The sequence below is a fragment of the Schistocerca serialis genome, chromosome 12 (assembly GCF_023864345.2).
Source record: "Schistocerca serialis cubense isolate TAMUIC-IGC-003099 chromosome 12, iqSchSeri2.2, whole genome shotgun sequence".
Taxonomy (NCBI): domain Eukaryota; kingdom Metazoa; phylum Arthropoda; class Insecta; order Orthoptera; family Acrididae; genus Schistocerca; species Schistocerca serialis.
Genome location: NC_064649.1, coordinates 93180120 through 93195092, shown reverse-complemented (window position 1 = coordinate 93195092; position 14973 = coordinate 93180120). Strand labels below are relative to the sequence as shown.

The 14973-nt window shown below is 38.4% G+C and overlaps 1 protein-coding gene across 3 annotated transcripts in view; it reads left to right on the top strand.

Annotated features, from left to right (window-relative positions):
- The window catches only part of LOC126428092 (aminopeptidase N-like), a 332543-nt gene extending 322711 nt beyond the window's left edge, over window positions 1–9832 (top strand). For all 3 annotated transcript variants that reach the window (XM_050089984.1, XM_050089983.1, XM_050089982.1), the window contains exon 20: window positions 7656–9832. In XM_050089984.1, coding sequence (XP_049945941.1) covers window positions 7656–7898 — 243 coding nt within the window. In that variant the 3' untranslated portion in view covers window positions 7899–9832. The remainder of the gene's footprint in view (window positions 1–7655) is intronic.
- Window positions 9833–14973: the final 5141 nt, after the last annotated feature.

The window sequence follows — 14973 nt, the reverse complement described above, 5'->3', positions numbered from 1 at the left end:
TCCCATCAAAGATAAAGAAAGGTTACGCGAGTGGATTTTAAATTCAGGTAAATCAATAAATTAGTTACGAGTAAGAATTAATAAAGAGCCATAAGCATTCGATCCTATTTAAATGTTGTCGATGTTATATTCGATATGACGTGGCAGCCCTTCCTGTACAAGAATCATATCATATAATTTTTAAATGAAATCTTTGCTGCGATTTGTTTTAAAACTGTTTATTCACTTCACTATCGTAATTTTGGGTGTAGAGGCATTTTTGTGTGCAATGTAAAACCTGAAACCAATATAACATATGGATAACAAAATGCAAAGCATAGTGTGGTAACATTTGGTAAACGTTTTAAGAAGCATTACCTTACAAGACCTTTCCCTTGGTACTTGAAAATGGCTCTAGAGCTGAAATCGCAACAGTGAAATAAATGAACAATTGCTAGATCATCGGTCCCTCTAAATCCTAGTATATACTAGAGCGAACGAAGTGAATGAGTGTAAAACCTCGTTTACACTGCTGCAAACGAGTATTCATAGATAATTCGCCAATGTTCACTGCCATTCGTTTATACTTGTGAACAAGCGTTTATACTGGAATGAAGGGAGGAGAATAGAAGAGAACGAGCATAACATGCAAACTATAGACGCTGCCTATTTTAATTTTTTTTTATCTGTGCGCTAATAATCCTCACACAGATTTCACTCGAAAGCAACACTACTTATAGTAACAGGTCTGCGCGAGTGCGGATATCCCCAGTAATAACTGTGTTGCAGGTAAAGGCGTACGTCTGTTGCGAATATTTGCGGGTTATCTTTAAACTGTACTACGTAAATTTTTAACATAATTATGGTTTGCCGTCTGTGGCTCTTCAAAGTTGACACCGCTAAAATATGCTCGAAAAACACGCTTTCACTTGTATATTACTGCGTTTGCAGCCCCCTTTCTACAACAATCCAAAATTCATCGTTTTGTGCCACTCTTATATCATTTACGATAAGTTACATGCAAAGTAAAAGAATTTAAATTTGAAATGACTGTCACTGAAATATGTCCAGCCTTAATTCGCATCTTAACCGAGTGCGGATTTTGAAAACTTTCTAGTGTTAACCTGCACGTGGAGATCTTTTTTACCACCATAATCCATATCAGAAGAGCTTTATAGCAAAGAGGAAACAGACGGCATGGAAGGTGAGTGTAAAACCCTTGCGACTGCAATACAGTCTGCATTTAAACAGTAACTCGCGAGAAATGTTTGTGTGTTACTTTTCATTTATTTCATTTCACATATGATTGTGAGAAATAAACTTGGTTTGTAGAATTAAAGGAGCTAATCTACATTCTTAGATTGAAAACTCGGGAAAAACCACAGCCGATCATGAACTACAGTCAGCAGTGTGATGAATGCACTTTGCGCCCAGCGCTCTAGCCGAACGCATATCAGCGTCATTCACGTCACCGAAGATACAGCGTTGCCAATTCCGCGAGATGGACAGGTCAGTTAGCATTGTAGCGTCGCCTGTGACGGGAAAACTATTTTTACGGTTGCCTGTTCCGTCATAAGGACGGTCAATCTGTTTCTTATGTGATCTGGGGTGCAAACTACGGAACTGCACCAAGTAAAGCAGAATTCAGATATCTACCCTAAAACAGAACAAGTAAAATGCATACAAATATTTTGTTAATGTCTCTACAAAAGCTTCACAATGTGTGTCACATGAAACTAGACTTTCAGGCTAGCAAAGAAACTCTGCGAAAAAACTGGTCCATCTGGGTGATTTCATTTTAAAAGGTGCCTGAATAAATGAGTCGTTATTTATTTTTCATACACCTTGCCCTATGAGTAAATTATGAAAAACAAAAGTGTCTGACATTATTTTCCAATAACAGTGCAAAGCAACATTTCTTTGTTGTGAATGCAGGAGTTTCATTTCATGGTCATTTCTCCTCTTTAAAATATTGTGTAGAAATGAACAATGAAAAAAATTAAAAAATATGTAGAAACTAGGAAAGCTGAACTTTTGGCATTAATTAAAGAGCACCAACCTTCTCCCCTCTATTCCACTTACAAAATCTTGTAACAAAATGGTCCCCTACGTACTGCCACGGTACTAATTACACCTAAATTATGTAAAAATTCGTGGAATCTTGCAGAGAATAAGATCCATAGTTCTAATACATCAAGCATCTCACCGTATAACAAACAAGCTGATAGCTGGCAGCTTTGTTGCTAATACATAAACATTGTGTGTCACTTCACTCAGTTTGGTATCCACTGCGTCAATTTCACTCTTTTCCGTGTGAGAGTAACTCTTCAGTCAGCCTAATGAGGCTGAGTGGACCTCCTTCCAAACCTATCCACCAGAAAAAAATTTGAAATGGTCATTGGGAACAGAACCTGAAACCTCAGTGTTACTAGCCAAAAACAGTGAATTTTAGTGTTTTGTCATTAGAAGGCTCAAGAGGTCATGTATTGGACCAAAAATGTATGTGACTACTACTGGAAGAGACAGGCTGTGGCAAATGAGGAAACTGAAAATATAATAAAATTGGTCAGACAGATTGAAATAGAGAGTTGGCATTATCATCCGCAACCGAGACATCAGACAAGGAATCGACAGTCACCACTGTGGAAAATAGCAAAGTCACCAGGGACAGTACTTTCAAGGATACTGCTAAATGGAGCATTGTGAAATAAGAGAAGAAATATTTTACTTTCTGTTTCATTATTCTAAATGGGAACTTCATTCCCTGGCTTTTTAAAGATGTGTAGCATGTCACAGCCCTCCACCTGTAAAAGTACTGGAGTGTACACTATTGATAATTCCTCTGTCCCTGCCTCTCGGGCATAAACACGACGGTGGTGCTATGAAGATCAGGTTACCAGTTTGGTTTGCTGAGTGATAGGTAGACATATACAGGGCTATTACAAATGATTGAAGCGATTTCATAAATTCACTGTAGCTCCATTCATTGACATATGGTCACGACACACTACAGATACCTAGAAAAACTCATAAAGTTTTGTTCGGCTGAAGCCGCACTTCAGGTTTCTGCCGCCAGAGCGCTCGAGAGCGCAGTGAGACAAAATGGCGACAGGAACCAAGAAAGCGTATGTCGTGCTTGAAATGCTCTCACATCAGTCAGTCATAACAGTGCAATGACACTTCAGGACGAAGTTCAACAAAGATCCACGAACTGGTAACTCCATTCGGCGATGGTATGAGCAGTTTAAAGCTTCTGGATGCCTCTGTAAGGGGAAATCAACGGGTCGGCCTGCAGTGAGCGAAGAAACGGTTGAACACGTGCGGGCAAGTTGCATGCGTAGCCCGCGGAAGTCGACGAATAAAGCAAGCAGGGAGCTAAACGTACCACAGCCGACGGTTTGGAAAATCTTACGGAAAAGGCTAAAGCAGAAGCCTTACCATTTACAATTGCTACAAGCCCTGACACCCGATGACAAAGTCAAACGCTTTGAATTTTCGGCGCGGTTGCAACAGCTCATGGAAGAGGATTCGTTCAGTGTGAAACTTGTTTTCAGTGATGAAGCGACACTTTTGCTTAATGGTGAAGTGAACAGACACAATGTGCGAATCTGGGCGGCAGAGAATCCAAATGCATTCGTGCAGCAAATTCGCAATTCACCAAAAGTTAACGTGTTTTGTGCAATCTCACGGTTTAAAGTTTACGGCCCCTTTTTCTTATGCGAAAAAAACGTTACAGGACACGTGTATCTGGACATGCTGGAAAATTGGCTCATGCCACAACTGGAGACCGACAGCGCCGACTTCATCTTTCAACAGGATGGTGCTCCACCGCACTTCCATCATGATGTTCAGCATTTCTTAAACAGGAGATTGGAAAACCGATCGATCGGTCGTGGTGGAGATCATGATCAGCAATTCATGTCATGGCCCCCATGCTCTCCCGACTTAACCCCATGTGATTTCTTTCTGTGGGGCTATGTGAAAGATTCAGTGTTTAAACCTCCTCTACCAAAAAACGTGCCAGAACTGCGAGCTCGCATCAACGATGCTTTCGAACTCATTGATGGGGACATGCTGTGCTGAGTGTGGGAGGAACTTGATTATCGGCTTGATGTCTGCCGAATCACTAAAGGGGCACATATCGAACATTTGTGAATGCCTAAACAAACTTTTTGAGTTTTTGTATGTGTGTGCAAAGCATTGTGAAAATATCTCAAATAATAAAGTTATTGTAGAGCTGTGAAATCGCTTCAATCATTTGTAATAACCCTGTAGAAATGCATTCAGGTGGATAAATGACTCTTAGTTCCTTCCTCAGGCAGGAAAGATGGCTATGTCTGGAGAGGATGAATAGGTTATTCAGACGCAAACTTGAGACTGATCAGTGTTTGATCTTTCTGATGTTGGGCACCTCTGTGAAACTGCGGTCTGAATGACCAATCCTTCTTCTCGAATCTATCCCTCTTTCTTCTCTAAGGAAAGGCTTAAAATTCTGAAAGGTAGGAATAGTTTCCTTTAGAATTAATTCACCAGCAGGACTGAAAATTTGATATCAAAGGTAGGTATACAAACAGTTTGATTTCCACATGAAACATAATGGTGATATCTGGGCATGTTTTTTGGGTGAATCTTATCACAGTGAATTTCTACTTACAGTGGTGCCACATTTTTGATTAGTTTTGCCTCCACCCTCTTATATTCTTATGTTGGCACTTTTTGTTAGACATTGTTACACTCTGTGGATATGTTACAACAAATGTGAGTTGGTGCCAGATTGGGACTCGAACCTGTATTTCATCTCAGACAAGAAGAGAATAGAAGCTTTCGAAATGTGGAGCTACGGAAGAATGTTGAAGATGTGTAGATCAAATAACTGAAGATGTACTGAACTGAATTGGGGAAAAAGAAAATTTATGTTTGGTTGGTTGGTTGGTTGGTTTGAGGGATTAAAGGGACCAGACTGCTATGGTCATCGGTCCTGAAAAAATTTATGGCACAACTTGACTAAAAGAAGGAATCGGTTGAGAGGACACATTTGGAGGCATCAGCAAATCCTCAGTTAGATAATCGATGAAGAGTGAGGGGCAAAAATTGTAGACAGAGACATATGTATCAATAGAGTAAGCATTTTCAAATGGATGTCAATTGCAGTCGTTATTCAGAGATGAACATACTTGGCACAGGATAGACCGCATAGAGAGCCCTATCAAGCAGCCCACAGCTTGTGGTTTTGTGCCTAGCATTGCTGCCTCTGGATCACAGGGTCCAGGGTTCGATTCCCTGCAAGGTTGGGGATTTTCTCCGCCCGAGGACTGGATGTTTGTGTTGTCCTCATCATTTCATCATCATTCATGAAAAGTGGCAAGATTGGACTGAGTAAAGATTGGGAATTTGTACGGGCACTGATAACTGTGCAGTTGTGCACCCCACGAACCAAACATCATCGTCACCACCACCTGTCAAGCAAGATTTTGGACCGAAGACAACAGTAATGCAGTGTAGAACTGATATTTCACTTTAGTCTCCTCCTATGTCTAAAAATATATTCTTTGTGTTTTTATTATCTGAGTAAGTGACTTGTTTCTCCTTCTCAACCTTGCAAAACCAATCCTTCCTCGCTCCCTGAAGGGGTAATAGTTTCGAAAGCCTGAAATAGTTTTTTTGTAGTTTAAAGTGTGCCCTATCAGCAGTACTAGCACTGGCCAGTCATTCTGTGTGTGTAATCGCAATTTTTGTATTCACTTTCTGAATTAAAAGGAGACCACTCACCAAAAAGCAGAAGCACTGAGGCATTGATAGGCAACACTAAAGAAAGAAAGAAAACAAGCTAGCATTCAGAGTAATCCTTTTGGAGGTAGAGTAAAAACACACACACACACACACACACACACACACACACACACACACACACACACACACACTCTACATGGTGCTAGCGAACAGTGCCAATGCTGCATTTCGGCAGGTGGACTGGGTTGTGTTGGGTTGGGTGAGCAGAGGGAGAAGCAGAGAGAGGGATAACAAGCAGTTTGGAGGGAGGCAGCTGGTTTTGCTGTTTAGGAAGGAGGGAGGAAAGGGTGGCAGTACAGGGTGGGACAAATAAAAGTGACCTAGAGAACAGAGTTCCATGGTACAAGGAAATACAGCAGAGGAAAGGAAATACAGCACTAACTTGACTATAGCAGATTTTGAAACTTAACATTCATCTCCTTGCACTTTTGGGCCCTGGTCAACAAGTTGCTGAAAGTGGATCAAAGCTGGACTGCTGGAATTGCTGCAAATTCATCCAAAACGTCCTTCTGCAGTTCTTGAAGACTATGAGGGTTGTTGTGCCACACCTTAGACTTGAGGGCTCCCCACATAAAGTAATCACACACTGACAGATCAAGTGAACTGGGTTGCCAGCTAGGGTTCTGATCATACTGACCCTGCTAATGACTGTCAGTTGTGAAGGCTGTGTAAATGTGCTCCAAGGTTTGGGTGACTGTGTGGACAGTCTCCCCATCCTGTTGGAAGCAACTGCAGGTCTTTTCCTCCCTTTATTAATGCTGCCACAAATGGTTTCAAAATGTTGGCAATGCAGTGCACAGAAGTCAGCATCTGATGAAAGAAGATGGGACCAATAATGTGGCATGCCAACACTGCACACCAAATCCCAATCTTCTGATCGTGCAATAGTGTGCCGCGGAAGTTACGCAAATTCTCCACTGGCCAGAACCTGCGATTCTGAGGGTTGATGTAAACAGGTCAGGTGAAACCAGACTGCATCAGGCGGAAAGAACAGCTCCATGTCCAAGGCATTCATTTTTATCTCAGTGAACAGCTACTCACAATACCTAAGCACTGAGGAGCATCTACTGGTTTCAATACGTGAACAATACACTCAGTGCAAGATCCATTTGGTTCTGAACTGGTTGTCTGACACTTTTGATGTGTTTTGGTTTAAGAATTTTGGTCTCCCAATGGCTCCAATTTAAATGTGCTGGATTAATATGTATGTAGCATAGTTAAAAGGGTCCCTGGTAAATCTTAAGATTCCACTGTGATGTTGCTACGGACCACCATTGAGGTGGCATTCGCTGTCATAAGCTCGGATACATTGCATCTTGCAGGTGCACCTCAGAGTGATATTTGAGGCCGTGATTTGAACTAAAGATGGACATATCGAATGATTGTGCTCTATATATCAGTGGTAGGCAATGAAAACCTCATAACTCCACTTTGTTTAATTTTACAGGAGATGGAGAAATGGTTTCTTAAAAAAAAAATACATAAAATGATACAGCCAATGTAGCTACGTGTATAACTACCTAGTAGAAACCTAATATTGACAAATAGAGATATCCAAGCACTTTCATATCTCTCTTTGATAACTGAGTTACTGGTTACTGGAATCATGAACTTTTCACAGACAGAGAGTTAAGAGGTTTTCATTGTCTCCCATTGATATCACCATCATCTCGATGTAAAAGGATTTTTTATAATATTCAGTATTTCGCTTTTGAAATTTTGGTTAAAGGAACTTCTACATTTGTCCAGATTTTGGCAGAGTACCCTTATTTGTGTGAATGATGTACCTCTGACACAAATGACTTTACAGTTACTTTTAGAACTAATTTTTGCTGATGAGAGACTAATGCTTTTAAAATATTTAATTTTCTTCCTTGTATTTACAGCTGAAAGCTTTCCGCGAATCACACAGGGGGCAGTTTGCCTACACATCTGCCGCCATAGAGCGTGCCATCGAGTCTCTGCAGGAAGTAGTGTCTTGGACACAACGTTTTCATAAAGATATCGCAAACTGGCTAGACTCACCGGCTGCAGCCGTTCCGCATCACATGTATCGTGCCATGACGCCTGCTGCACGACCTTCTATCCCGGTTGTCTCCTCTACGAGGGCATCACCGGTTGCTGTGTAGAAATATAGCACTACTGCAGCAGTGAAGTGTTCCTTTGATTGTGACTGTGTGGAGACACACGTGCTATTCATCAAAACAGAAATGAAGACTGCCACAGCAACTTCCAGTGACTTCCTGTAAACTTGATTTTATTACCAATACTAACATCCATAATGTATTGAATTTTCTTTGGCAGGAACCAGCACTATTGGTACATAAAATGACCTACGAGTTCCGTTTCAATTGCTACACCGTTTGCACCATAGATTTTTACTTCATCTGGCAGAATTTGGACAAATACGTTCACCATAAAGTAGCAGGAACTGATAAAAACATTTTCTAGTATGAGTTTCTTTTCCTTCTTTCTATTAAAACACTAAGAACCCATCATTTATCAAATGTGTGAAAGTGAAAAATGATAGTCAGTTGAAGAAATATTACATAACTTAACGTCATTTTGTTATCCTAGGTGCTTTAAACATTTGTACAAAGAGGTCTTACATACTACACTGAGCTGAGAAGTAATGTGTATAAGAGTACTGATGATAAAACATCGGCAGTAAAACAGAACTTTCAGTAAGACTTGAAATTCTACTGTTATCATCCTAGTTCATGATTTCAGAATGGCATTCTTGATGGTGGATAACACATTTAATGGTAATTTGCTTTTTTTTTATGATACATCATTTTTGTGTCCTTGTGCAGTGACCAACAGAGCTTTTTTATATAATTTTCAAATGTAGTTATCAATGACAAATCCCTATTCTTGCAAAGAAAATATTTTGGAAAACAAAATTAATTCGTTTTCTCTGGAGTATATCAGTGTTTGTCTGTTACTGAATGAATTCACAATCCGCAATTGTTCCATTAAAATGCATTACAAATGTTTGTAGTACTGCCTCCTTCATAAAGGTGTTAAAAATCAATGTAGGCTAGGAATGTGAACACAAAGTTAGTGATGGAAATGTTTCATCAACAAACAAAACTGTCATAAACATTTATATAGTCAAGCTGCGCCATTTGAACAAAAAGCATTCAGGACGTCAGCAGCATGTAGTACAATGTATGATGGCTGGAAGCATTTCATGAATAAATCATTCCAAAGATGTCTTAAAGACAACGTTTGTGCAACCTTTTTGTAAATAGTACTGTATAAAAGATGCTGTAAGATAAAACTTTCTTTTGAGTATTTTACCTCTCTGTACTAAACCTTTATTGTAACCTTTTCACTGAAATGAAATTTCATTTAGATTTTTGTAGTTTTTGTGTGATTCCTAAAGAACAGTCATTTTAATAAAATAATGTATTTATTTACTGTGCCTCTGTAATGGATTTATGTGATTAACTTAACAAAGACTGAAAGGAACTACTAGATATTGTGCCTTCTGTTAAAATATATAGACAGTATATATGAATATTTGTGACTGAAAATGTGAAATTGTACCTTAATGTTACTGAAATACACAATTGAAGAAAAATAAGGATAGGCATGCTCAAATACATACACGGAACAGCAAAGAAAATTTAACTAACTTTTGAGCTCAAGTCCTTAAATCCCCTACCTCCTCCTCCTCCTCTCTCTCTCTCTCTCTCTCTCTCTCTCTCTCTCTCTCTCTCTCACACACACACACACACACACACACACACACACACCAATAATCTTAGGTGATTGCTGGCTTATCTTTATTTTTGTTCCTTATTTCCATTACTGTAAAATACACAGTTTGTTTCATTGCATCATCTGATAGGTGTGTGTGTCCTTGAACTACAATTACATTATTAATTACCACATACCAGGAAAATATGCCATAATCACCAGTAAATAAATACTATATTGCAGGGATATAACTGTTTGTAATAGGAAAGTAAATAAGTCAAAATTGTATTTTGTTAATTATATGAATTTGTATTTTTAATGTTTGTTTTGAATAAAGAAGTTCTATACATTTTTGCAATTACAAGTATTACTCAAAAATCCTTATCACCAGTCCAGTTACTATTTGTTTACAGGGCCATGTTTCAAACTTTAACGATTGCAAGACAGTATTTACAAGATACCATAGCCTATAAAAAACATGAGAGATGCTTTACAGAGCTATGTTCAAAAGATGAAAGTTGTAACCATACAAAAGAAAGGGAATGTAGATCAACTATGAAGAAGGCAGTTTTTGATGTGATGACATCACAAAGCAATTCTTCCGATGGGAGCACTACGACTGTATGCTGATCAAAAATTAAAGGCAGTCTGAACACAAGTTAATCCTCTTAACATCACACTTCATATTGTGTCAAGTAACTTATATGGTGATTAATTTCCTAGGCACATTTTGTCAGAATGAGAAAACAAAAAATTATGTGATTACAGGTTATAATTCTAGATGCCCAGAGCCTCAGACATTCCATCAAAAGCATTTTACAATGCTTACATGTTCTGAGATCCACTGTTGTGAAAGCACTAAATCAACTCAGTCTCATAGAGCTATTAAAGTAACAAGTACACATCACTAAAGGATACTATATTAACTAAACCATACAGCCTCCTCAACTTCTCTAGATAATTTAAGATACAGATTTGAGTTGCCTTAGCAAACTTTGCACAAGTCCTGTGGTGGTGATGGAAAAACAAAGTGTGGCCTGTAGTTAGTTACATGTTCCATGATTTTGTTTTGGACAAAAGACCATAATTATGTGAATTTAAATTTACATTGAAAATTAATTTGTACATGTGGCTAAATTCTGAACATTTATTTATTTTCAAAAAGAAAACAAGATACACAGATGTGAGTTAGTAATTCCTACCCACCGTCTTTTACACATTACAGTAATAGAAATTCTTCTTTGGAACAGGAGGCATTGTCAAGCAGAAACTTACTCAGTTTGTTTTGAGATTTTACTTTGCTGGCCGTCAGACATTTTATATCACTAGGTAAGCGATCAAAAATTTTTGTTGCAACATTGTGCACACCTTTTTCGCTAAACATAACATTAACGTGGAGTAATGAATGTCATTTTTCCTTGTAGTGTAATTACGTACCTCACAAACTTCATGAGGGAATAAATACATTGTGAATCAGTCGTCACAATGCCCAACTTGTCAAACAGATGTCTACAAGATGATTGTGGGTGAGCACCACATATTATTCTTACTGCATTTTTTTGCACAATGAAGACTTTCTTTTTAAAGATGAGTCAGCCCAGAACATTATTCCATATAACGTTATTGAACAAAAATATGTCAACTTACTGATTTCTCTCTCCCCACGATCTGCAATGTTTCTTAGTGCAAATGTGGCTGAACTAAGTTGCTTCAGGAGTTCCAAAATGTGTTTTTTTTTTACAATTTAAATCCTCCCCAATATGAACTCCTAACATTTTTAAAGTTACCACCACATTTATTATTTCCTCACCATGAGTTACACTTATCACTTGTATAGTACCCCTGCATCTGCAGAACTGAATGTGTTGTGCCTTTTTAAAATTGAGTGTGAGACCATTTGTAGAAAACCAGTCAATGATACTTTTAAGAATTTTGTTTACCATTTCTTCTGTTTCTGTACATATGCTTGGCTTGATAACAATACTTGTGTAATCTGAAGTAGAAGTTTATTGTCTCATAACATACAATTTCAAGCCATTGACATAAAAGTACAGGAGACTCGTCAAAATACAAAAGCTTGTTTCCAATTTTCCTTATAACACCAGTAATATAATATACAGTACTGAATAAATACTCAATTAAGCCATTAATAATTTTTCTTCAAAAGTAACAAACTTTTCAGATTAACAGACCTAAGTACTTGCTCTCTCCTGCTCAAATTTTCAGGTTGTCATTTACTTTCTGCAACAGTTTCTCATATAAGGATTTTTTCAGTGTTTCTAAATTTATGCTGAGCAACTCTCTCCATTTCACCTTGTTATAAATTTTCATACCCATATAATGTGGAGCATAAAGTTTTAAATGGTGGGTGGGCAGCGTAAAATTATTTTGATTTCTGGAGTTGTAATCATGTTGAAAATTATTTGCTACAAATAAATCAGCATTACTGTGTACAAAGATAAGCAGCTCATATATGTGCAGTGAGGGAACACTTAGTATACTCAGTTGTTTTAGGAGTGGGCGACATGATTTTCTTCGCTCTACATTGTGCATATTTCTAATGATGGTTTTCTGAAGTTTTAGTATTCGACACATTTGGTCTGGGTTACCCCAAAATACAATTCCGTACCTTATTACTGACTAAAAGTGGCTGTGATATACTACTTTACTTATGCCCATACTGGTAGCAAAAAGAAGTAATTCTGCTTGTCCTGTATTAGTCAGAAGATAGTTTACATATATGAGGAACAATAGTGGACCAAAAATTAAACCACAAGGAACCTCATACATGATTTCTCCTCAGTTAGAATTATGTCCCCAGACTATATTGCTCGAATTACTAAGTACAACTTCCTGCATTCTTTTGGTTAGTTATGGCATTACCCATTGGTTGGCTGTATCACCAATCCCATAAAACTTTAATTTACATTGAGAATACTGTGATTCACATAATATTTCTCAGCATTTTGACCTTATGGTGACAGTTACTGCATAGTTTCTTCATAGCACTGATTGTGGTTCCATTTTCTGGGACAATAATTCGAGAGCTTGTAAAGTCAAAGAAGGAGCTCGCAATTGCCTTATGTGAACAGTTTTGGATTTCTTTGACTGGGGTGAGGTGGACTATTTCCACTGTTGGCTTTGTGTTTGCCCTCGGGCTAGAAATAGTGGCACCATAGATGACCTCCTCTTCGACCTGCAGGTGCTCTCTGTTTGTCGAGTTCCTTCAGTGTGGAACCACAGTTAATGTGCAGAGAACTGAGCACACTTTGCAGAAACTATGATGGCGTATAAAGTCAAAACAACCAGGAATCCTGTTTTAGAGAATCACTCCGTTGCAAGATTGTGCTCATCCTTCCCAGCCAACTGGACAGGGTTACACTTCAGCAATTTGGTTAGAAGACACTGCAGATCATTCACCATGTGGTTTTTACGTCTTTGGTGACCTGAAGAAAGAGTGCCTGGATGTCACTCTCAGTAAGACAAGGAAGTGCAAGGGGTGGATCTGTCAGCAACCAACAGCATTCTAGAAAAATAGGAATTGATAGTCTCATCTCCCAGTGACAAAAATGTCTTTACACATGTGGTGATTACTTTTGAATGTAACTATTCCATGGTCCTCTTGTAGCAGATGTTCGGCCTTCATTTGACTGTCCTGTATACACGGTCCAGTCACAATAATGTGACTACCCCCATGTTCGACATCACTAGAAGACAAGATTATTGCCTTGTAGTACACGGTTTCACGTCACTGACTTAACCTACTAGAGACTCATCAAAACAGAAAAATTGGTTTACAATTTCTCGTATAATATACTGTACTGGATATGGAATTAATATGCAATTAATAAGATGTATGAGACAAGCAAAATTCCCTCAGACTTCAAGAAAAATATAATAATTCCAATCCCAAAGAAACCAAGTGTTGACAGATGTGAAAATTACCGAACTATCAGTTTAAAAAGTCACAGCTGCAAAACACTAATGCGAATTTTTTACAGACAAATGGAAAAACTGGTAGAATCCGACCTCGGGAAAGATCAGTTTGGATTCTGTAGAAATGTTGGAACACGTGAGGCAATACTGACCCTACGACTTATCTTAGAAGAAAGATTAAGGAAAGGCAAACCTACGTTTCTAGCATTTGTAGACTTAGAGAAAGCTTTTGACGATGTTGACTGGAATACTCTCTTTCAAATTCTGAAGGTGGCAGGGGTAAAATACAGGGAGCGAAAGGCTATTTACAATTTATACAGAAACCAGATGGCAGTCGAGGGACATGAAAGGGAAGCAGTGGTTGGCAAGGGAGTGAGACAGGGTTGTAGCCTCTCCCCGATGCAACTTTGAGGTTCGCCGATGACATTGTAATTCTGTCAGAGACAGCAAAGGACTTGGAAGAGCAGTTGAATGGAATGGACAGTGTCTTGAAAGGAGGACATAAGATGAACATCAACAAAAGCAAAACAAAGATCATGGGATGTAGTCGAATTAAATCGGGTGGTGCTGAGGGAATTAGATTAGGAAATGAGACACTTAAAGTAGTAAAGGAGTTTTGCTATTTGAGGAGCAAAATAATTGATGATGGTCAAAGTAGAGAGGATATAAAATGTCGACTAGCAATGGCAAGGAAAGCGTTTCTGAAGAAGAAAAATTTGTTAACATAGAGTATAGATTTAAGTGACAGGAAGTCGTTTCTGAAAGTATATGTATAGAGTGTAGCTATGCATGGAAGTGAAACATGGACGATAAATAGTTTAGACAAGAAGAGAATAGAAGCTTTCGAAATGTGGTGCTACAGAAGAATGCTGAAGATTAGATGAGTAGATCACATAAGTAATGAGGAGGTATTGAATACAATTGGGGAGAAGAGCAGTTTGTGGCACAATTTGACTAGAAGAAGGGATCGCTTGGTAGGACATATTCTGAGGCATCAAGGGCTCACCAATTTAGTAGTGGAGGGTAAAAATCGTAGAGGGAGACCAAGAGATGAATACTCTAAGCAGATTCAGAAGGATGTAGGCTGCAGTAGGTACTGGGAGATGAAGCAGCTTGCACAGGATAGAGTAGCATGGAGAGCTGCATCAAACCAGTGTCAAGACTGAAGACCACAACAACAACATAATAATTTTTATTACAAAGTAACAAACTGTTAAAAATTAACAGTCTTAAGCACTTACTCTCTCCTGCTCAAATTTTCAGGTTGTCCTTTATGAATTATTCTACTGCATAGTAACATTGATGCACTAGTTTCTCGTTACTGTGGAGTTTGAGCACAAAGTTTTAAGTAGTGGATGGGCAGCATAAAATTATTTTGCTGTCTGGTGTTGTGTTCATATTGAAAATATTTGCTATAAATAAATCAGCTGATGGAGGTATAGTGAGGGAACACTTAATATACGTAGGTTTTTTAGGAATGGGTGACACGATTTTCTTCACCTTACATGTGCATATTTCTATTGATGGTGTCTTCAGAAGATTTAATATTTGATACCCTGAAAT